At 47.7% G+C, this 24,317-nt stretch overlaps 1 protein-coding gene across 1 annotated transcript in view; it reads left to right on the plus strand.

Annotated features, from left to right (window-relative positions):
- The first annotated feature begins 290 nt into the window (after positions 1-290).
- PTGFRN (prostaglandin F2 receptor inhibitor) overlaps positions 291-24,317 on the plus strand; it is an 85,736-nt gene continuing 61,709 nt past the window's right edge. The window contains exon 1 of the mRNA XM_060027780.1: positions 291-537. Within this exon, the coding sequence (XP_059883763.1) occupies positions 489-537 (49 nt within the window). The 5' untranslated portion in view covers positions 291-488. The remainder of the gene's footprint in view (positions 538-24,317) is intronic.

Genomic DNA, 24,317 nt, shown 5'->3' on the forward strand with positions numbered 1-24,317 from the left:
AGGAAAGTTTGCCGCGGGGCGGGGGCCCCGAGGGGGGAGCTGGGTGGGCTTCGACGTCTCCTCCCCTTTAAGCGGGTGGCCCCGGCCCTGCCTCTGTTACCTGGAGCGGGGAGGGGCTTGGGAAAGTTTGTGTTTGTTGCTGGCAAAGCGCCGGATGGGAGGCGCGGGCGGGCGAGCGCTGCGGTTCCTCCCTCCTGCTTTCGGGAAGCGGTCGGGGCTACACGCTCGGCTCGGCGGGGCGGCCCTGGCGCCCGGCTCCCGGTGCCCGGCCGGCTGGAGGAGGAGGGCGGAGGCGGGCGGGCGGGAGCGGAGCGAGGGGCGCACGTCGGCCCCAGCGCTGGGATTTCTCGGCTCGCGAGGAGAGCGGAGCAGGCGCGCGGCCCAGGCGGAGGAGCGCTGACTCTGGAGCAGCCGGAGCTGGAGGAGGAGGAGGAGGAGAGGCGGCGGGAAAGGAGGAGGAGGGGGAGAGTCGCTCCCGCCCGGCGAGCATGGGGCGCCTGGCGCCGAGGCCTCTGCTGCTGGCGCTCCTGTCGCTGGGTGAGTGCGCGCGGGGCCCGGCGGGGCGCGGGGGGCTCGGCCAGGCGCGGGGGGACCTGTGGGGCGCGGCTGCCGCGCGCGGCCTGGGGCGCCGACGGTGCCGGGGCCACTCCCGGGAGAGCGGGCCGGGATCCGCGGGCGGCGGGGCCCGGCGGGGAGCGGGCGCGAATCGCGCGGGGTGCGAGTCGCCGTGCTCCAGGCCGAGCCTCGCCCGCACATGTGCGGGGGGGAGTGGCCCCAGGCCGGCTTCCCCGGGCCCTCCCTACCTGTTAGCCGCCCGCGGCCGGCTCACCTTGAACTCCCGGCCCGGAAGGTGCCTGCGGTCCCGGCCCGCGTCCCCGGCTCGGGAGCGGAAATCCGCGGCTTTGATCTGCCCCGCCATGGCCGAGACCGGCCGAACCGCACTCCACACACACTCCCCCGCGCCGGGCTGCCTTTCCAGGGAAGCGAGAGGATCCGCCAACTTCCTTCTGCGAAGGTCACCGGGTGGCCCCGAGCGCTACAGTAAAAATCGGTGCGCGGGTCCCTCTGTCATGTTAGTTGTGGCTAGCTCTTCTGCCTCAGTCTTCTCCTTCAGCTCCTCTGAAGCTGCCTCGCTGCATATTTGCACACAAAGACCTGGGAACCTTGGCTTCTTCAACTTTTCCTACCTGTTACTTTTCCTCCCTTACTGTCCCCTGTTTTCCACCCTCTCTCAACCTTGGTGCCTCTAGATTATTTGGCCCAGCGCCCTCCCCCAACCCAAGGAATCTTTGGTGTGATTTTTTTTTTCCCCTCTCCATCTTCCGTTCACCCATACACACAGACACCATCTTCACATCGTGTAATATGGTTATATTAATATAACCAAGTAGTTATCAGCCACAGAAATAATCTGCTGATTAAGTGCCCACCATGGATCAGGAAGGCTGACTCTTAAAAGCTTTGCTCTTCCTGAAGCCCTTTGGTCAGTGTCAACCAGAACAGAAGGAATTCTGTGACCTGACCAGGGGTTCTCTTCCACACCGCTAGAGAAGGCAGAGCTGAATCTTTTATAAAGCACATGGTGTGTGGTGTCTGTCCCAGCTGCACCCAGGGTAAATGACTACTCTGCACTTACGGTCAGAGGGTCCCAGTGGAGACCTTCCACAGCCACTCCCGTCCAGCTGGCACCAGGCTGCACACTGTCCCAACTCCCATGACTCCTGCTGCTGGTGCGGGGGGGGGGGGGGGGGGGCAGGCTTTCTAGCTGCTACTGTGTTTTTTTCCTTCATGTCTGAGGGGTTTTCTGGAACTCCGTCCCTAAAAGAGCTCACCCAGACACATTGCTTTAGCTGCAGCCAGGTGCAGAAAGCTTCCAGATCTTTCACCTAATTTTGTAGCATCTCTTCTGTGGTCCTAGTGCTTTTATTCTCTTCCTTTCACTCTGGGGCCCTTGTAAGTTTTCCGTTTGTTGCACACTGCTGGTGGTAGTCCACACCCATTACATAATTGGCTGATGTGTCTGGGTCAAGCAGGGCCACGGCTACTAGTTGCACAGATCGTGCACTGAGTGCACAACTCTAGGAGCTGCTGTTCGCTTCGTCCTCTGTGTGAATGGCCCTCCCTAAAGTTGTGCAATTCACAGCCCCTGTACTAGTTAAGAGGGCGAGGCCAGGTAGAAATTTAAAAGAATGTCCGTGAGTAACTATGGTGAGGGAGAAAAAGGGAGAGGGGGCAAAGAGAGACCAGCAAAAGCAAAAATAGAAGTGGGGAAAGTACAGCTTGGGGAAGTCTCGGAGGTATTCCAGTACATCCTGCCCTGGCTGGACATCTCATGTCAACTACACACAGGCAGTGTGTGTGGTGTCACCAGCCAATGCCTTGTCCCCTAACAGTCCCTGAACTTCATGTTCACCTGATAGCTTGCTGTACCGAATCTCACTTGGTGTGGCTTCCGTGTGACCTCCGGGAGGCCCTCCCTGTGGTACCACTACTCTAGCACTGTACTGATTCCTGAAACCCAATCTGTTGATATGCTAGATCATCTTTGCTCTTGTATTGCAACCTGGGCATAATCTTGCTGTCACTCTCTTTGACCTCTATGTTCACACTGTCGCCCAACTCTGTTCCTTTTCCCATAGTGCAGACTCGAGCGTCTTCCCTGTCCTTCCCGTATCTAAAGTTACTGTCCTAGCTCGAGTTCTGACAGCTCCCCACACAGATCTGACATCTGTACCTGTTTGACTTTTTCCTCCAGCCTCCCTTCTAAGTTCATCGTTTTCCCGAAGGATCGTTTCTGGAGGTCCCACCTTAGCTCATGAGTCCCTTATGATTTCCTTCTGAGGATGTTCTGCCCCTTGTATTCTCTCCCCTCTAGTCTTCTGTCTGATTCAGATGCTTCATTCTAAGGAAGCTGTTTGCTATCCTTTACATAGAATGTATGTGAATCTTCTGGCCTTTCCATTTCCCATGACCTGGGAATGCCTCTCCCGCTTCTCTCCTCTTACCTGTGTATTTCCTTTTCCCCCTAAAACTACTTCCTCCATAAAGCTTCCCCAAATGAGTGTACCTATCACAGTCACAACAGAACCCACTCAGCTTCATAAAGCAGGTTTTCACTTCCATTGCCCATGTCTGACTCGTCTCATCCATCCATTTAATACAGCATTTCTTGAATGCCCAGTGTGTCCGTAAGAGTGTCCCAGACAAATGATCAAGACCCAGTGTCTCACTGAGTGGTCAGTGGGGGTGGGCAGACAGTTAATAGAGCAGCCAACTACAAGCCGGAATGAAATACCTGACATACAACCAAGTGCTGGTAGGAAGCAAGGAACAGCATGGTTAATTTTGACTTGGGGTCAGGGTTGACTTTGCTGAAGAGATGACATTTGAGCTGAGCCTTGAGGATAATTAGTATTTTGAAAGAAAGGATGGAAGAGCCTTCCAGGCTCTGGGGAAGGGCATCCAGTGTGGATGAAAGTGCCTGGTTCATTCAAAAAGGGCATGTAAGTTCCATGTAAGTGAAGGTGGGAGGAGGGATACTAGGAGGGCAAACTGGAAAAGTGGGTCTGGGATGGATTCTGAAGGCTATTCTTGCAGTGCTGAAGTCTTCACTATGTGGGTGGGCTTGTTGGCCTGTGGGTGCTGCCACACAGCCTGTGCTTCTCCCATCAGAGCACTTCTTTATCTCTCTGTATATGATTATCTGTTCCTGGTCTAAATCCTCACCCTGATTATATCCCATGGGGCAGGGACCAGGTTGGTATTGTTCACTATAGTATTCCTCTTACTAATCGAGTGTCTGGCACAGAGTAGGTGTTTCATAAATATTGGCTGACTGAATGAATGCGCGTGTATATCATTTTTCTGTGGGTCATGGGTTGCCATTGAAAATTTGCAGGGTGAGATTGATACAACGTGGTGATGTGTTTGAGGAGGCCAGTCCTAGCGTGGAGCATGAATTAGAGAGGAAGGTATGAAGATTGTGGAGGGGGATGAAGGTTCTCTCTCTCTCTTTTTTTTAAAAAAAATTTATTTATTTATTTGGCTGTGCCGGGCCTTAGTTGCGGCATGTGGGATCTAGTTCCCTGACCAGGGATCGAACCCGGGCCCCCTGCATTGGGAGCGTGGAGTCTTAACCACTGGACCACCAGGGAAGTCACTAAGATACTCTCTTAATGTGTGTCTTTTAAAAAAAATACTTGGAAATCCATCGAAGTAGTTTTTAAACAACAAAAACATTACCTCTATGTTTTAAAATCCAAATAACATAGAAGGGTAATGTATTATTGTATTGGGTAGGCTAAATTGCTCTAACAAATGGAATCAAAGAACAGTGGTTCAAACAATGGAAGTGTCTTTCCTAACTCTTCTTGGGGATGTTTCGGATGAAATGGTTGGGTCTGATCACTGTTGCACACAGGCATTCTGGCTCCCAGGCTGATGGGCAGTTCTGCTGTCTTCAGCCCCTAGTTTCTTTTTTTTTCCCCTTAAATTTATGTATGTATGTATGTATGTATGTATGGCTGTGTTGGGTCTTCGTTTCTGTGCGAGGGCTTTCTCCAGTTGTGGCTTACGGGCCCAGTTGCTCCGTGGCATGTGGGATCTTCCCAGACCAGGGCTCGAACCCGTGTCCCCTGCATTGGCAGGCAGATTCTCAACCACCGCGCCACCAGGGAAGCCCCAGCCCCTAGTTTCTAAGATCACTTGGGTTGTCACCGTCGCCCTTCCAGCCCTGTAAAGGGGAAAGAGCATGTAGTCTTCCTGGGCTAAGCTCGGCAGTGGCCCCCATCACTTCTGCACACATTCCATGGCAGAGGATTTAGTCCAGGCCACACTAACTGCAAGGGAAGCCGGGAAATGCAGAGGAATGTGGGAGCCGTGTGCTGGCTACTGTAGAAGAAGAGAAGAACAGATCTGGGGGACAGCTTGCAGTCTCGGTGTCACTTATAAAGGATATAAGGTAAAAGGATGAATGTGCCCACCCGCCCACTGCCCAGGCACAGCCACTCATAGATAAGGTACATGTGTCCGTATACTGAATATTTTGTTTGGTCTTTTCTCATAGCTTCTACACAGGGCTCTGCACCTAACAGGCACAGAGTAATAACAGCTGCTATTTATAGTGTGCATGCCCAGCATCAGGCTCTTACGGACATTTTCTTATTGAATTCTCACGGCAACATTTTGAGAAAGGTACTGCTATTTTCTCCATATTACAGATGAGGAAACCGACACCCAGAAAAGTTAAATAACTTGTCCAGAATCATACAGCTACTCCATGGCTGAGCCAGAATTTGATCACGGGACCCAAATTTGGTCTCAACTAAGGAAAGATTGACCGATGTTCGCCATCGTCTTATTTTGTGTATCACTCAAGATGAGTGTAGACGAAAAAGTATAATACTGGTTTGAAAGCAAAAGTGCGGTTAAAAAGAGGAAGGAATGAGTGCAGCCCAGGCACGATTCCGGAAGGGAGGGGCAGTGCCAGGATGCACCTCATAGATGTGACAGCTCTGCAACCCCTAAGGCGTCACCACCCCTGCTCTGAGGAAAGGGACCAAATTGCAGCTTCCTCCAGAAAGCGCTGGAGGAGAAAGGCTGGCAGGAGGAACCCCAGTCAATCCATCCAGCGCAACCGTCTTTGAAGTGCTGTGGACTTCAGAGAGTGCTCGGCTCTCATTTTAGCCTTGTTAACAGAATTCCTGTATCTGCCAAGCTGATTAATGCCTGCCCCGGCTGTAATTATTCTTATTAGCCTGCTGAATAGGAACTCTAGTCGTCAGTGATCATTCCTTACAAGGTAGTCGTGCTAGTCGGCATTTGTATGTCTATTTTGTTTCTGTGCCGAGCCGCTGAGCTGATTTCTACCCCACAGGTTGAACGTACATTTCCATACTAGTGCAGTGTCTGGCCGTTAAATAAGGTGTGTGCTTGTCTGTCAGCGTGTCTGCGTCTCACTTTATCGAATGAAGTTGGGGGGAGCTGTCAGGGCAGTTCATAGCTATTCTGTTTAATTGCCTTGGTTTCTTAAAGGCAGGGTAGCAAGGCCCTTTGACCCTTCGCTTTGGGAAAATAACTTGAACCGGCAAAAATTCTCTGTAGTTTATCTTCTGGAAAAGGCAAAGCACTGCTGTTGGCACAGTCAGTGCTTTTGAGATCTTGGAATATTTTCCTCCACACCAACTGTAGTCTTTGCGAAGCAACAGAATTAGACCCAGTAGTTAACACTGTCGTGGACCAGCAATGCTATTTCCAGGAGACTAGAGATGCTGGCGCCGTGGGCACATTTGTGTTCTTCAAAGGCTGATTTCTCCACAACACTCCCTGTGTGTTTGTGCAGGATTAGGCAGTCACTAAGCAGCCCGATTCAAGTTTAAGTGTGATGTTTGGGGACCTTAATTGCATCCTGCTTTGCACCTTTATAAGTGCCGAATGTGAAAGCATTTGCATCCCTCAGGGTATTTCAGGGGAATGGGGAAACAGTGTTTGGCCACTGTCGCACTGTCTAGGATAAATTTGGCTTAGAACCGTGGAGAACAGAATTGAGCGTAAGGGTTCAAGGCACATTTCAGGATGGGTGCTACCTTGGAATGCTACTGAAATAGAGGCAGTAATGCAGACAGATGGGTCACTTCTCAGACCTTAAAAGTGACATCAAGCCAAGAACATACTAATAATCTTGTTACTTCCTTGTTCTTACTTAGGGCTGGACTGGGCTAGAACCTCCCAGCTTGTGAGCCATGGTAAGGGACCCACATGGGGTTCAGGTGGGTTGTAGGTGTGTCAGGGTTAATTACTGGGTCTCATTCTGTTGCTTCACAAAGACTACAGTTGGTGTGGAGGAAAATATTCCAAGATCTCAAAAGCACTGACTGGGACAACTGACACCCTCAGACCCTGGAGCCCACATATCAGAGCAGCCTTGAAACCTGAAGCCCTGTCTACCCTGAGAGCCATACAGCTAGTCCCATTTCCTATGTGTGCTGTGATTGGCTGGAAATTGACAGTTCTGTCTCTTACTTGGGGAACCACAGCCCCTGAACCCCAGCCTGGCCTTAGGATGAGCAGATTGAAGATGAGAAGCTCAGTGACATGGCGAGTAGCTCATCTATTTATTCAGCAGATATTGAGAGAGTGCCTGCAGCTCTAGGCCAAGCATTGTTCTGAGTCCTGGGGATTCTGCAGCGAACAGAGCCAACTCAGATCTGCCCTCCACCGGTGGGACAGGATGCACTAGATGTGTGGTGGATGGTATCCCCGGAAGGTGCAGCACCACCTGGATGATGGAGGCGAGGGTCAAGAGCGAGTTCATGGGAATGCCTGTAGTTGGGGGACAGGAAATGGGAGAGTTCTAGAAGGAGTAGTCACAGGGATGGCAGAAGAACCAGGAGATCACTCTATCAGAAGCCAAGCAGAGATGGATGTAGGTAGATTTGTTAAAGAGGGAATAGTCAAATGCTGCACGAAAACCAGAGAGAGAAAGGGAAGCCTTGGATTTGGAGGCTGTGGAGAGGATGGAAGGGAGAGGTGGAGGGGGATAGGGCAGGAGCCGTGTGCTGTAGGACACGTGGTTTCTGCAGTGCTGTCCGCGTTTTTAGCCCTGCGAGTGGCCACAGAATCCCCGGACATATCAGCTGGAGGTCATCTATATGTTCCCTTTCATTCTCTGTATACATTTTTGAAAGTTTCCCCCATGTTCCTCTGGGTGTCCTCGTCCACGTTGATTGGTGGAATTAACCTTCTCCCTGACAGCTGCACTGAGGCCTTCAGCTGTCAGTTGGAATCTCCAGCACGGGGACTCCGGGGCAGTTTTATCACCCATCTTTCTCCCATCTTCATCAGCTAAGATTTCAGTAGTTTATATTACAAATAAACCATGACCTGTGTGTTTCTAAACTGTTTCTGCTCTTCAAAATCACATATGGAGAGAAAAAATAGGGCTCAGGCTTTGGAATCAGCCCTCCATTTGAGTCCTACCCTTCAGCACTGTGAAACTGGACAGGTTTCTTAACCTCCTGGAACCTTATTTTCTGCACACGTAAAAAGGGACTGTTACTTCTCTTGCAGGTTTGTCATGAAGATTAAAAATAATGTGTCTAGGAAAATGCGCACATTAAACTTCACGTATGTAAATCCCTCGAACTTTCCTACTCAGAGTGGGGTCTGGGGACTAACATCGTCGGCAGCACCTGGGAAAAATCTCAGGGCCCAGTCCAGTCTGCTGAATCAGAGTCTGTGGTTTAACCATATCCCCAGGGGATTCGAGTGCTAAATTTTGAGAAACGCTTGTCTGGTAGAGTGCTTCACACATGGGTTATGTGGTGGCCTGGGCTTCCTTGGTGAATTTTGAGGCAAAGGCCATGTTCAGAGCGTCAGAACTAGAGGAGAGTGGGACGGGCTGGGCTCTGTGGGAATGTGGTAGGCGGTCAGTTAGCCATGAAGGGTGGGGCTAGCTTAGGTCTGTAGTGGAGGTACTCAGCCTGGTTTCATGACTTTCTTCCACCAGGTTCAGCATCCGGGGAACAAGGCAGGGACATGGTGTGATCTTGCCGTGAGAGGAGGGGTGCGGGAATCTGTAGAAAGCTCTGACAGCATCATGGAGACAGTTGGCCAAGGAGTCCAGGTGGGACAGGCAGCTGAGAGGCTGGAAGGCCTGGTGAGTCGCAGAAGGTTTGAGGGCCTGGAGGACAGGATGAGGGTAAAAAAGCAGATTCAGAGGCACAAGGGAGTGGGTGGGCCAGAAAGGTAGGAGGTGAGGGTCAAAAGAGGTAACTTCTGAGTCCAGGGTCTTGGAAGTGCCTATCCGAGGGGTAGTAGGCTGGGTGAGTAGTAGCCAAAGATTTCACCTCTCATGTCATTTTGGCCAATTTAACATCTGACTGGGTCTGGCCGAAGGGATTAGGAGACTAAGCAGTGACGTTTTAGAAGCATTAGTCCCAGGTGTTGTAGGGAAAAGGTCTTAACCTGTGACTAGGATGAATGGGGGTTGGGAGCAGGTAGGCCGGGGAGGAGCCAACATGAGGATTATTTCCTCCTTAAGAAATTCCTTCCTGGGACTTTCTGGTGGCGCAGTGGTTAAGAACCCGCCTGCCAATGCAGGGGACACGGATTTGATCCCTGGTCTGGGAAGATCCCACATGCCGGAGAGCAACTAAGCCCGTGCACCACAACTACTGAGCCTGAGCTCTAGAGCCTGCGAGCCACAACTACTCAGCCCGTGTGCCACAACTGCTGAAGCCCTCGCACCTAGAGCCTGTGCTTCGCAACAAGAGAAGCCACGGCAATGAGAAGCCCGGGCACCGCAATGAAGGGTAGACCCCACTTGCTGCAGCTAGAGAAAGCCTGCACACAGCAATGAAGACCCAACGACGAAGACCCAACGCAGCCAAAAATAAATAAATTAATAAATTAAAAAAAATTCCTTCCTATCTTTTATATAACACTTATTTGGTGCCAGGCCCTGCATTTTCTATATATTAACTCATTTAGTAGGCTTCATAACCCCATGAGGTAGGTACTGTTAGGACCTCCATTTGATAGAAGAGAAAACTGAGTCATAGAGAGGTGAAGTAACTTGTTCAAAGTCACACAAGTGGTCCAGCTGCTTGGGTTCAAGCCCAGATGGCCTGGTTGCAGAGTCTGGGCTCATAACCGCAATACACTAGACTGCTCTCTGTCTTAGTACAGATATTCAAATACATGTTGGAAAACATAGAAAGGGATTGATACAGTCAGTTAAGATGTGATAACATTTGTGTCCTTGTCTTTTAAAACAGGAGGCTGGGATTCTGACCCTTGATCTTCCACTCACTAGTTTTGTGACCTTGAACAAGTTGCTGAATAGCTCTTAGCCTCTGTAAGGTAAGGGGCTGGGCTAGCTGATCCCAAGGCCCCCTTCCATCTCCAGAATTCTTTGAGTTCATGCTGATCCCTGCTGTGGTCCAGATGGGCCGCTTGGTCCAGCCCTGGCTCCTCGCCCATCTTGCCCAGCACTCCTGTGTGCAGCCTGCGCCTTCTGTCTCATCTGCCTGGCACCTCTCTGCAACGGGGCTTTGGTGCCTCTGAGGGCTCTGGGAGCTGTTTGCTGTTCTGTCACTGCAGCAGCAACTGCTTCCTCCTCCTAGCCCATCCCGTGTGGTGAAACTGGCGTCTTTCCTCACAGTACTCTAGGTTACCGAGGTATCCCCACCACTAACTGCATTTTTTGATGGACCTCTGGGAAAAAAATCACAAAAACAGTAAAACCAATAAAGCGTTTCTAGATGGCAGACTGTTCCTTATTACTGATTTTTTTTTTTTTTAAGTAAGTTTCGTTGAGGATATCAGCCACAAGTAAGTTGCGGTTGAGTAATCCAGTTTCAGCCCTCAGCAATGTGACTTGTGTTTTCTTCCCCATTCAGCTCTCACGTCGAACCAGTAGACAGTTATGCACCATGGTTCTCCTTTTCCTGACACCCCAAACCACAGCGAGAAGAGACACGGACACCTTTCGCTGGGTCCAAACGTTGACACCACTTTGGAGTTTCCGCCTTCCTGTAGAGTAGGAGAGTTGAAATTCCGACGTTGCCCATCAGTAGCCTTAATCGGCTAAGCGATGTGTTCTAGCATTTGGGGACTTCCTTCCTTTTCATTCTCTTAGCCCGAAAGGGGAGGGCGCAAGTGATGTTGGATACATTCACAGTGAAAAGGAAACATTCTGGAACACCTCCATGCTGTTGGTTGTGTGTTATGAGCTCAGTCCTTACTGCATGCCGGCTGCTGCCCAGCCCTCTGGCTACTTTGAGGTGCACGTGTGGATGCTGGTTTTGACCCATGTCTTGGACGTGGGTCTTCTGGGGGCTCATCGAGAACACTCTGGGAGTGAATTCTCCACTGCATTTGAGGTGGCTTGCTGTCATATGCTGTTCTGGGGGCCAAGGGGTGGATAGTGCTTTATAACTGCACTGCCCCTCTAGGATGTCCTCAGAACAGAATGTTGGCTGATCTGGTGTCTGTCCAGTGTGGTGCTATCGGCTTATGCTGCAGTGAGGAGTTTAAAAAAAGCAAACCCAAACCACTTTTGGCGCAGCTGTTCATGTTTTCCATTTTCTGAAGGCTGGCACATCCATATATTTTCTTATTTATTAGAACGCATTATAGTCCATCATCTTTGATTGGGAAATCCATACAGTATGTTCCAAGTTAAGACCATAGTACCGTGGCAGGCACTCGGTCACGCTGGTCGAAGTGAACACAGTTGCGAATAAATACGCTGTGCCCAACTATTGATATATGACGTTCCTGCTTTTCCTTGTGGCCTTATTTTTTAGTACTTCAGCAGCATTTAGAGACCCTTTACCATGTTTCTGACACTGTGAAAGAGGACAAAGGAATTAGGAAATGGGGTCCAAAATGGAAACCGAACCAGTTACAACTGAACAGCAGGATGGGTTGTTGGTGCTTTTTTAAACATCTGAGTGGATGCATTATGGGATAGCTGTGCGTATGGAGCTGTCAGAATCATAGGGATGAAACAGGCCGGGAGCTGCTTTATCGTAAGGCTCCGTGGAGCACGTGGGTCTGGAAGGCGGTTTGAGCCAAGAGTAGGAAAAGCGTTTCAGGTAGGAAAATGGCCGGCACCGTTTCTCAGAGGCGGGCGTGAATCAGCGTGCGCGGGATGGTGTTCCATTTGGGGATTCGCTGACTGAAGCTGGAACAGTAAGAGAGACCTCAGGGAGTGTGGGTATCAAACTCTGGGTCAGGGAGGTTGGAAGAACGGGATCAGAATCACCCTGAAAGTTGTCAGCAGCATTGCCGGCACCCACAGAGAAGCTAAGAACCCACACGCGTGAGGCTGGCGAGGTCTGCTGGGGCCCGCAGGAAGCTAGCCTGCTAAATTAAGGTGATAAGTCGGGCCATAATCCTATTGTTGGTGGTTTCTTAAGAGGAAAATGGCTCACAAAACCATTGCTGATGTTCCCCTTAGGTAGTTTATCAGAGCATCTCTTCAAAAGACCATCACCAAATAAGAGACGCATAAGTTTTAGAGGAAGGATGGGGAATTTCTTCTGTGGGAACAAGGTTTATGCAATCATGTGGTCTGTTCATCAGAGTCCCACTTTAATAACAGTTTATTCTGCAAACAAGTTTTTTCCGAACATCAATATGAGTCCCAGAAAGCTTAGTGTTGAACCCAGCTTGTAAGTAACTGGGGACAGTGCTTCTGTTACCACAGCTCGGGGGTGGCACAGAGGCAGCAAGGTGGTATATACTGCCCAGTGGTACCCCCCTGTACAGGCCTAACAGGAGTTATCCCGCAGCAAGGTATGTTTGGTCCTACGGAAATGGCAATGGTAAAGCAAGCTCTGTGTTCTCTCCAGGGCGTTCATTGACACCATTTGGACCTCAGGGTAAAGAAGCCCATAATTAAGTTTCGATGACTCCGCTTGAAGTCTTCCCAAGCAACCCTCACTCTATGCCCTTAGAAACAACTATGTCATCTGCGTACACGTTGCCCCTCTCGTGTTTATAGATTGTCTTGGAGTTACTTCTATTTGTTTGACTCTTTGGAGCCCAGTTCAAGCCTCACTTCCTGGGAGAGGTGAGCACGCGTTCTGGGGGGCGGCTGCCTGTAAGGTAAGTACACAGCTGTGTCCATTCCTTTGTCCTGGGCTCTCGCTGGACCCGTTCTTTCAGAGCATGGCCATCGGTTTATAATGCTCTGTTTACTAGGTCGAGCGTCTGTCTCACCCCAGACTGTAATCACCATGAAAGCAGGGCCAGGTCTGCTTTTGTTTACCCGAGTGTCTTAGGACTTTGAGTTATTGAATGATTAAATGATGTGTTTAGAAAACACCTGTATATCTCATGTGTACATGTATAATGTATATGACATATACAACGCATGTATGAAATACACATATAAAGTCTGTATTGTGGGCCTTAAGTCATAAAGGGGACAGAGGTTATCTGTGTGTCCTCACTATCTTTCGTTTGTGTGCGTACTGTCTTTTTCTGTTACTACCGTAGTATTTCCGAAGTGATTGCAGGTGCCTTCATTTCTAAGACACGTTGGCGGGATGGGGTAGGGGAGGAGAAATGGAGTCCACACGTGAAAAGGCAGGGATGAGAAAGTCCTCATTCTTCCTCATGTGATTTTCTCCATTTTCTCCTTGCCAGCTCGTGTGGAAGACAAACGACTCATGCTTCTCACTGTTCACTCTCTACCTCCTCCACCCCTTCCTCCCTTTGTGGGGTCGTCACAGCCTCTCCCATCCCCGACTGGCATCTGCTCCTTCCTGGGCTTCGTGTCAGTGGCTCACAGCGTGGGGAAGCGTACTTCTTCGGTTCCAGTGCAGGCTTCACGTGCCTGGTGGCTGGGTTCTTGCCATCGCTCTTCTCATAAGTGGCCAGCTCTGGCCACGTCTGCGGGAAGGGGCAGGGGGCTGCTGCCTGCAGCATGTGCCTTGTCTCGCTGTTGGCCTGGGTTGTAACTACTCCTTATTAATCACCCTGTGCCAGGCTTTAGTCTCGAGCTCCGGGCATATGAGGACATAGTCACAGACCCGAATCCTGTAGCTGCCAGTCTCTATGTGGAGGCATGACATATACCCAGGAAAAGAGGTGGCCTCGAAGAAGTGTCTAAGGGGGATCCCCTGGCGGTCCAGCTTCCACTGCAGGGGTCACAGGTGCGATCCCTGGTCGGGGAACTAAGATACTGCAGACTGCGCAGCACAGCCAAAAAAACCAAAAAAAACCCAGAAGTGTCTAAGGATTGTTAGAAAAAAAATGCTGAAACTTTAATGAAAAGGGAGAGCATTCTGGGCCAGTTTAGACAGAGGAGCTCTTGCAGAAAAGGTGGGACAGCTGACACAATTCTCCATACCTGTTTGTATCACTACTTGTGTCCTCTCTACCTGTATATGCATTTCTTTTAGGCTTTAGTGCTTTGTCTGGATTGGGAAACCTTTGTAAGGATCCAAAGCACCCAAGTTGTTGGCTTCTCTAGCCCCAAAGGGTGATAATAAAACGCATGTGGCAAAATGTGGGGTTTGGAGTATCGAGATGTTATCACTTCCTGGGGTGCTGAGAACTGGTCTCTTGGTTGATGATGCTGTGCGTTACTGTTGCTCAAACCGTATGCTTTTCACTTTCTGTGATGAGCTTATCGAAGAGCTTTTTTGAAAATTCATCAATGAGGGGCAATTCCTGATACAAATGAGATTTAAGTAACTCCCGTTAACCCATTTAGATGATGGCCCAAAGATTAGTTCTGGCTCTAAAATTCCAGTTTGCAGAAGTTCATTGAGACAGGAGTGATCCCAGCCATTGCATCCGCAAGCACGTTGCTGGGCTAGGAATGTGGTGATGAGCAGCGAGCCCTCTGCCCCGCCATGGAGCTCACAGTCCCGCGAGGGCGGCGGACAAGCAAATGAGCCTGGGATGGTCACGGTGTCCATGCCGAGTCGACCCTCAGTAGGCACATTCTGAACTCTGCTTGGGGCTGGGGCCGGATCAGGAAAGGTTTCCACAAGATGGCCTTCATTAAGTCTGAGCCGTCAGTAGGCTTTGTCTGGTAGAGAAAGCACGGGTTATTTGTTTCAGGCAGAGGGAAGAGCGTGAGTAAATACACCTGTTTACAAAAGCTTGCGTGTGAAGAAAACTTTTTGGTGGCTGGAATGGAGGGTTAAGTCGTAGGGGCTTCAGAGGGAAAGGGTTGAGGCTGGAGAGAGAGTCGTAAGATTGTGAAGAGCCTGGAATGTCACCTAAAGGAGTTTAAGCCTGATGTCCTGAGTGAATGTCTATTTTTTCTGGTTCTGTCTTCCCTAAGTCCCTCATGTCATTTATTAACTTAATATTTTAAAAGATTCTCATTGTTGGAGGACTCATCTCCTCCCAGCTTTTCTTTTCTTTTTTTTTTTTTTTTTTTTTTTTTTTGCGGTATGCGGACCTCTCACTGTTGTGGCCTCTCCCGTTGCAGAGCACAGGCTCTGGACGCACAGGGTCAGCGGCCATGGCTCACGGGCCCAGCCGCTCTGCGGCATGTGGGATCTTCCCGGACCGGGGCACGAACCCGTGTCCCCTGCATCGGCAGGCGGACTCTCAACCACTGCGCCACCAGGGAAGCCCTCCTTTTTCTTTTTCTATTGGAGTATAGTTAATTTACAGTGTTGCGTTAGTTTCTGGTGTACAGAAAAGTGATTCAGTTATACATATATAACTTTTTCACATTCTTTATTATAAGTTATTACAAGATATTGACTATAGTTCCCTGTGCTGTACAGTAGGACTCGGTTGTTTATCTGTTTTATATGTAGTAGTTTGTATCTGCTAATCGCAGACTCCTAATTTATCCCTCCCCCCACTTTTCTATGAGGCTGCCACACTGTTCCATCGTCTTTAACTTTGACACCTGGCTAGGTGTCGGCTCATCGACTCACCTGATGATGTGGTTCTGCACCCAGTATGTGTGCTGTAAAGAGCTGCTGAGTGAAGGAATGAAATATTGGATCAATGGAGTCAAGGGTCTGTTCCTTGAAGGGCATGTGAACTCAGAGTCTTTTTTTGTTCAAGTCAAACTAACAAACTGTACTCCTCACTGGGCCTCACTGGGGAAGCTGGCATAGACCTCCGTACCACCCATGGCATCTGGCAGTGTGTCTGTAAATATCAAGGGCAGGCTTAAGGCCTTGTTGGGGAGAAAGGATGGACAAGGCAAAGGAAGAGCAGAAAATGGGCATAGAAAACAGTAAAATTGGGGGAAAGAGGACAAAGTTCCTCAAGGGAAGGAGTCGGGGAGAATTTTACTAACAGCTCAGGTGCGTTCATGCCCAGATGCAAGTTTAAACTCATGTGAAGCTCCCATTCTCCTTCACCTAGACTGAAAGGAGGACCAGGTGTTCACACAGAACTTGGCAGACTCTGCTGGCCTGTTCAAACATGGGGAGGATTGAAAATGGCTGAGTAGTGAGGGGGGCTAGGCAGCGCTGGGGCCTCTAGCAGCTGTTAATTTTATAGAACACTCTAAAATAATCCTTGTGGCTGGATCTTGCCTCAGCTTTTTCTGTCTCTGATCCTTGGACAGAGAATCGTTTGAATCATTTCGTGTTCTGTTGAGTTATTTTGGTTACCCACCGGTACAGATTGGCACGAAGTGGCTTTTGCGTCTTTGTGTTGTTCTTTGGTCACCTGACTTCTCGGAACCTCAGTTTCCTTATTTAATCCTCTCAGGGTTGAGTATTAAATCATGTGAACAGGATTTGAAAACGCTAAAGCCATGCTGTAAATGTAAGGTGGGTTTTGTCAGTTACGGGGTCCTCGAGGGCGAAGCTCTCTGCTCCGTACTTGGCTTATGTATCAGTGTTCCGTCAGAGGAGCAGAGCCGCTGTGAATATTATGGAATAAGCCATTTAGTAGAGGAATTAGACTACACAATTTTGGGAGGAGCTGGGGAAATGAAGGTCTGAAAAGGGATCAAGGAAAAGCCACTAGTCGTCCCTCCGAAGCACTAGTGGGGGCGGACAGGCTGTTTCTGGCAGAGGAATCGAGAAGCCAGGCAGAGTGGGACTGCGAGTGGGGCACACGGGACTGGGAGGGGGGGTCTGGCATAAGAGCCTGTGTAAGGGTAGTTGCCTATTTATAGCTACCACCTATGAGTTTGCAATCAAGCATCTGGTGGTCTTGGATCCGAGTTGGTCAGTAAAGATAGCATTTGGGAAGAAACCCAGAGCAGAAAGAAGAGCTAGAACACACTGGAGCCCACCAACACCTGTGCATCTGTCTCTTGCTGCCTTGAACCCTGACGACCACCAGAGCATGATGGCTGTTGCTTCCTTTCCACCTCCCAAATCTCACACACACTTACGTCTCTTTTGTCCAACTCTAACCCAGAACTGCACAGGGAGAAGGTTTCCAGGGAGTGTAGTTCCAACTTGGCCATGTTGACTCAATACAAACCTGCACGATTTCATAATGTGGAATTAAGGATTTGGCATGACTGGCCTCCTGGGATCTCTCAAAGGCCATGGAACTGGAGCGACATCCTGGTTAGGTGATCTAGTGCTTCAGTGGTAAGAAGTTCACTTAGTTAATGATCCAGTCTTTAAGAAGTGACTTGCAGCTGTGTTCCTCAGTTGTATCTCCTGTCTTCCTTGCCTTTCCTGTCTGTAGTGCCAGAGGGCATGGTTATCTCAGCAGCAAAAGCTAAGGAAAGTTGCATTGACTGAAGAGCCTGTCAGTTCCCATGGAGCGCGAAGCCTTCTATCACCAAGGTTCTGTTTGACCTGGGGAAACAGATGCTTACTCTCCCTCCTCTCCTGATATGAAGGCTAAAAGAAGATTTGCAGATATGAATGACTGCAGACCAGAGCCAGAAACTGTCGTGTAAATGTTAAGTGAGAGCAAGGTTTAGATCTCTGTACCTCCCTTCTTCACCCCCATGGTCTGTTAGTCATATTGTCCCTTCCTTGTGTTTCTGCAGCCAGCTCAGGTCAGCAAGGACTCAGGAAGTGCCTTCTATGGTCATCTTAGCTCCTGAGAAAATAACACACTTCGTGAGATTTAATGGCCACACGTGGACCATGTCATCACTCTGACTTCTTTCACCTTTTTTAAAAAATTTTTTAAGTTTTTTATTTTTTAAAATTATTATTTTTAATATTTATTTATTTATATTTTTAAATTTTTTTTACTTTTTAAAAATTAAAAATTTTTTTTTTTACTTTTTTTACTTTTTTTTTTTTTAATTTTTAAAAAACTTTTAAAAATTTAAAAAATTTTTTGTCACCTTTTGATTGTCAACTCTGATATTTCCCTGTGTGACCACAAGTGCTTTGCCTTCCTCCTTTCAGATTCCCTCGTATGTGTTGAACCTATTCTTCAACCTCACTGTGATCCCCCTGACCTTTTTTCCGAAGCCGCTTTCACTTCCTGGGCTCTCATCCTGGTGGTCAGCATGCCAGCAGTGAGCTTGTTAAGGACCCTCTGCCACATTTCTTTGCCAGTCCTCATATTGTAGTTGAGTAACCCACACCAACCGTAGTCTCTAAGTCTGAGCTTTATCATCTTGCTGGGGAAAATCCTACAACCTGCCCACCTGAGTTTCCTACCAGTTAGGGTGTCTTTACTGCCTCAGTGAACCTTGTGTTAGTTTTGTGATGGTTTTCCACTATATTCCTTCTAATTCTTATTCTAAACCTTGTCCACAATCTCCAGGATCTAAACCCCTCTCTGCTACTTCACTGAGACACTGGAGACCAACCTAAGGTTCCTCAAGCTTTTTGCCTCAAAACCTTGCTATATTTTTACCCATCCTTTTCTCCTAAATTCTGAAAAAGGTAAGGGCTCCACCTTTGGCTCTTTTTTCCTTTGTATGTATACACTCTGTCCCTATGTGATCCCATGCCACTTGTGGCTTTGAATACCATTTATGTGCTGATGACTCCCCAATGAATGTCTCTGCTTGGACCTCCCCCCTGAGCGCCAGACACATAAATTTACTGCCTACTCCACTGTACCCCCACTCACGTGTCCAGCAGGCATCTCAGACTTCAAAGGGCTGGAAGAAAACTCTAGCCTTGCCTGATACAAATTCCTTCCTGTCCGTTACATTCCCCTCTCAGTTAGTGGCTTCACTATGCACCCAGGTGCTCAAGCCAGAGCCTGTATCATACCAGTTCCTGTGTTCCTCACTTTCCACATTCAAAATGGCAGTGTGTCTTTTCATTTTATATCCAAAATATATCCTGCATCTGACTACTCCTGAGAATCACCACCACTACAAGCTGAGGCCAAACGTCCATCATCTTTTGCTTGGTCTGCCGTAACTTCTTCCATTCTGGTGTCCTTGCTTCCAAATTGGTCCCACAGTAATCCGTCTTTCACACAGCAACCAGTGGGCTTTCTACAATAAAGCAGGCTCTATCATTCCCTAGTTTTATGTGCTTCCTATTTCAACCAGAGTCCAAGGCCTCTGCCCCCTCGTTCATTATAATCCAGTCACACTGATCTCTTCTTCTATCCCTTGAACACCAGGCTTGCTCCATCTTAGTGCTTTTATATTTGCGGGTCTCTCTGCCTGGAGCAGTCTTACCCCAGAGTTCTACCCCTGCCTCCTTCTCATTCTGGTCTGAACTCATAGGTGACCTGCTCAGAGGCGCCTTTCCTGACCACACTGGCTAAAAGCAGCCATCCCTCATCCCCAGTCACCAGCTCGTTGGCCTATTTTATCTTGATAGCATTTATCAGCGCTCTGGACTTGTTTCCCCACTCTCCCCTTAACTGGAACACAAGCTTCTTTTGAGCAGGGACTCTTGGCCGAATGTCCGCAGTGCGTAGAAGGTGCTGAGAGGACCAACTGGCTGACTTTCCAGGATAAACTGCCCACTTGTGCCCTTCATCTCCTCTTGCCTGCTTTGGGGTCTTTTCACGGTTGTACGCTCTCTTACTTACATCTTGATTATTCCTTTCTCCTGACTGTTACTCTCCAAGTCCCATACCACATTACTGCAAATGCGCTTCTGTGGAGGTTACCAGTGGTTGCGTGGTCATCAGTGCAGAAGTCTTTTCACAGCACCTGTCTGCCTTGACTTTTCTGCAGGTTTGACATGGTTGCTCATTTTTTCCAAACTGAAGCATAATGGGATTCTACTCTAGATGTTGTGCAGGATGCAGATAGTATAGGAACCAGGTCTTGCCTTAGGGGCTCGCAGCCTCCCAGGAGCAAGTAGATGGGTGTGTCCTTAAGTAAAACAGTAGGTATCACTCCAGCCTTTCCTTCTTGGGATTCTTGCATCCCTTGGCTGCTAGGACGTAAGCCGTTGGTTTTCTTCCTAACTGGCTACTATTCCTTTTTGCCCTTTTTCTTCTGCTTGTGTCTTAAATAATAGGAGCTCACTGTGATTTTGTCCCTTTCCCTCTTCTCTGTACTCTGTCCCCCGGTGACCCCATGGACCTCCACATCTCCCATATCTTCACCAGATCTCCTCTCCAAGCATGTGACTCCACATTTATCTGGGGCTCAGATAGCTTTGGACTGGGGGGTTTCCATGCCTGGCGGACCTTTCAACTTGTCTGAATCTCACTGACTACTTTTCTCCTCTGTGTTTCCTTGGCAGCGCTCAGCTTCCCTTGGCATGTCTCTCATCTCGGGTCTATCAATGGATTCTTCTTCCAGCATGGCTCTTAGAGCTGCTGCCTTTCCGTTCCTGCCCTTGCTCTTTTTTTTTCTTTTTTTTCCCGTACGTGGGCCTCTTACTGTTGCGGCCTCTCCCGTTGCAGAGCACAGGCTCCGGACGCGCAGGCTCAGCGGCCATGGCTCACGGGCCCAGCCGCTCCGAGGCATGTGGGATCTTCCCGGACCCGGGCATGAACCCGTGTCCCCTGCATCGGCAGGCGGACTCTCAACCACTGCGCCACCAGGCACTCCCTGCCCTTGCTCTTCTTTTGATTCTTGTACCAACCTTTCCCCCAACCCTCGGCCCCATCATCTCATAGAGGGCTCCCGACTGACCACGCGTGTGTGTGTCCACTCCAGCCTGCTCTTAACTGCACTGCTCTGCTCGCCCTACTCTTCACTACTCCCCACATGTCCCCGCCTAGGCCTTTGCTTATGCTCCTCCCTTTAACTCTGATCATCTTCCTCCGCAGTGTCCCCTGCCCAAACCCTACTCCCCAGCCATTTTTCAAAGGCCCGATTTAAATGTTGACACTGCATGAAGCTTTTCACTAATCCCTTTGGAGGGAGGCACCCTCACTTTCTGAGGAACCCCACAGCACTTGCTAGTACCTCTTTTTGGCTACTATATATCGTTCCTCCTGTTAGAGTTTTCACGTGCCCCTTATGACTCAACATACCGTAAGTGCCTTAAAAGAAGGTCCAAGGCTGATTTACCTTCCTCTCTCACATATCATCCAGCACGAGGGCTTCTTACTCAGTAGTTGTTTGTTAAATGAGTCATACTGCATTTGTCTAGTTTATCTCTCTGAGGTCTTAGCTGAACCTTTTTTTAAAAAATGATTCTAAGGCCCGCTCTAGTAGAACCTTATTGGCGTTTGGATGGGATTTTGAAGTACTGCCATATGTGACTTCATTACACATTCTCTGCTGGCTGTAACTTGTTTAATGTGTACATTGCTGCATTTTCATCACTTAGGGACTGTCTAGATGAAAGCCGGCATGATCCCTTCCTGCCAGACCTCTCAGCGGCAGTCCAGCAGAGGAGACAAAGGTTTTGCATTCGTTAAGTCAGATACTGCAATAAAGGCTCTGTGAGAGTTTACAGGTTTAACCTTCTTGTGTATTCACTTCTAAATCACGTGTGGACTGGGAACTTCGTATAGAAATCCATAGGCCCCTGGTCTCTCTTAAAGGCCTTGTAAGGACTGGAGAAGGGGGATTTAGCTGTCATTTTACAAGGCAGAGTGAAATACCACAAGCTCTTCGGTTTCGGTATTTCCGTTCTGCCTGTTCTACTGGATTCAGTAACTTACAATACTTATCTTACAAATGGCTCCGTTTGTAAAATCAGATTGTTTGCTTCTAGGCAGCTCGGTGAGGTGATAAAATTGGAGCAATAATAGGAACAATTGCAAAAATCCTTTGCAGATCTGCTGTACTCTACAGGCCTTGATTTAGAATAATATTGATGATAACCCAGGGAATAAAATCTGTTTCCCATGGATCTCATAAGGAGGTGGAAGAGGGTGGATAAATACAGTTTCATCTTCATTAGCTTGTCTCTCTTAATGATTCCTCGTGGTTGCCAATAGTGCTTGTTGAAATAAACATTGCAGGAATAATTGCACTGAAAAACTTGCCCGACTTTTCTTGCCTATCTCCATCCATTCTACATGATGGAAGAAAGTTGAAGGCATTTAATTATTTTCTGGAGGACTTCAGAGGTAGGCAAATAGGAATCTGGAAACAATTACCTCTTGCATGTTAATTATGTGCACCGCTGAAAAGTCAGAGAGGTGGGCTTCCAAAAGTCCTTCCCACATGTTTTTAGAATGAAGTTCTCTTCACCTTTTTTGAACATGAAAGTGTGAGATGTAGAGTTAGTATCACTTAAAATAATGAAGGCAGTCTATCAGAAAAAAATTTTTGAAGAAACTGGAAGTTATTTTTAACAATCCCGTTTCTCTAAAAACGGGATGTCTCTCCTCTAGTTCATGCCAAGAATATATATTTCTTCCCTTAGTAACTCATTTTGGTTACTTTGTTACCTATCTGGTTCACATTGCCCGTGGAGAATTGGAAGTATTTTATAGGGAATTTCAAGCCGTTGCTTCTTCCTACTCAGAGCAAAGACAAAATCAACAGAATATGGTTAGTATCAACAATGCAGTTGAAGACAAAACCAGCCCAGCCCATCTTTGCCTTGACAGTGCAGTGCATGGGCCAGATAAACCTGGGTTGAGTCCCTCACTTCATAGCTGTTATGACCTTCAGCAAGTTATTTAACTTCTCTGAGTCTCAGTTTCCTTGGTTCTGTGATAGGGGTGGTCTGGCATATAAGAGAGATGCAGTACGTTATTATTCCTCCTCTTACTCTATCCTAGCGTTGTGGAGAGAAATTTGATGATGAATCAAAGTGAACACATTACAAAGTAAATACTTGAGAAAAGCTTATATGATTTTAGCTGAAATTACAGATTCTTTGATTAATCAAGTATTTTTTATTGTCCCCCTCTCATTAGTTTGTTATCCACTCTCTCATTTTTATGGTTATTCTAGAGTTTAGAACATACATTGTCAACTTATTAGTGTCTACTGATGGTCCTTTTATCAAATGCAAGACCTTAGAAAACATTTAGGCTCCATTTATTTCACTCTTTCCCTTGCTTTCTGTGCTGTTGTTGTCATATGTTTTAATTATGCATATATTTTAAATTCCAGAAGACATTACTAATATTGTATTACATAGTCACCATTCAGTAGATTTACCCACACAGTTACCCTTTCTGTTGCTCTTTATGCCTCCCTACGTTTCCATGATTCCATCTGGGGTCATCTTCCTCCTATTTGAAGAACTCCCTTTAGTATATCAGTTTGGTATTTCGTTAGCATTTCTTTTTATTAATTCTCTTTCCCTGATTGAGAGTTGATTGAAAGCATATTGATTTTGCCTTCCTTTGTTAGCGATATCTTTTCTGTGTAGAATTCTCTATTGGTAGTTACTTTCTTTCATCGCTTTAAAGATGTCATTCCAGGGACTTCCCTGGTGGTGCAGTGGTTAAGACTCCCCGCTCCCAGTGCAGGGGGCCCGGGTTTGATCCCTGGTCAGGGAACTAGATCCCACGTGCATGCCGCAACTAAGAGTTCGCATGCCACAACTAAGGAGCCTGCATGCCTCAACTGAGGAGCCCACATGCTGCAACTAAGACCCGGTACAACCAAGTAAATAAATAAATAAAATAAATATTAAAAAAAAAAGATGTCATTCCATTGTCTTAAGAGCATTGTTTCTATTGAAAGTCAGGTATCATTGAATTCTTGCTCCCTTCCGTGCCTCTAGCAGTTTTACAATGATGCACCTAGGTGTGGTTTTCTTTGTATTTGTGCTGCTTTAGATATATAGTACTTCTTGAATCTGTGGCATGACGTCTTTTGTCGGTTTAAGAAATACCTTAACCATTATTTCTTCAGAAATTAATTCTAATTCTATCATATTCCTTCTCATCCTGGGACTCTGTTACACGTGTTTGACCTTTTTATCATCTCTCATGTGTCTCTTAGACTCTTTTCTGCATTTTTCATCTTTTTTACACCCTGTGCTTCAGTTTGGATATCTTATACTGACTAATGTTGCATCTAATCTGATATCAAACCCATTTATTGAGTTCTTAATTTTAGATTTTTTTTTTAGTCCTAGGATTTTAATCTGATTATTTTAATAAAGTTAAGAAGTGAAATCCTGTTGTCTATTTCTTTAATAAATTAATCATAGTTATTTTAAAGTCCACGTGTGATAACACCAATATCTGGATCCCTGTGCATCTGTTTCTATTGTCTGGGTTGTTGTCTTTTGTTTTCAGTCATTTGGTGCTGTACGGAACGTCTGGTAGGTTTTGATTGAATATTGAAAAATTGTAGAGGCTCTGTGTGATGTTATCTTCTTCACAAGAAGATTTACGTTTTATTTTTTTATTTTTCTTTCTAGCAGGCTAATACAGTAAGAGAAGCTCACTGTAATCCAGTGAGGAATTGAGATGTTTTGAGACAAGATTTCAGTATTCTTGAGAGCTGGTTGTTTGTTCAGCTTTGCTCTTACTCCAAAGGCATAGCCCTTTCCAGGGCTGTAATTCAGTCTGGGGTGTTTACTATTGTCCACCGTCTT

The sequence above is a fragment of the Delphinus delphis genome, chromosome 1, assembly GCF_949987515.2.
Source record: "Delphinus delphis chromosome 1, mDelDel1.2, whole genome shotgun sequence".
NCBI lineage: Eukaryota > Metazoa > Chordata > Mammalia > Artiodactyla > Delphinidae > Delphinus > Delphinus delphis.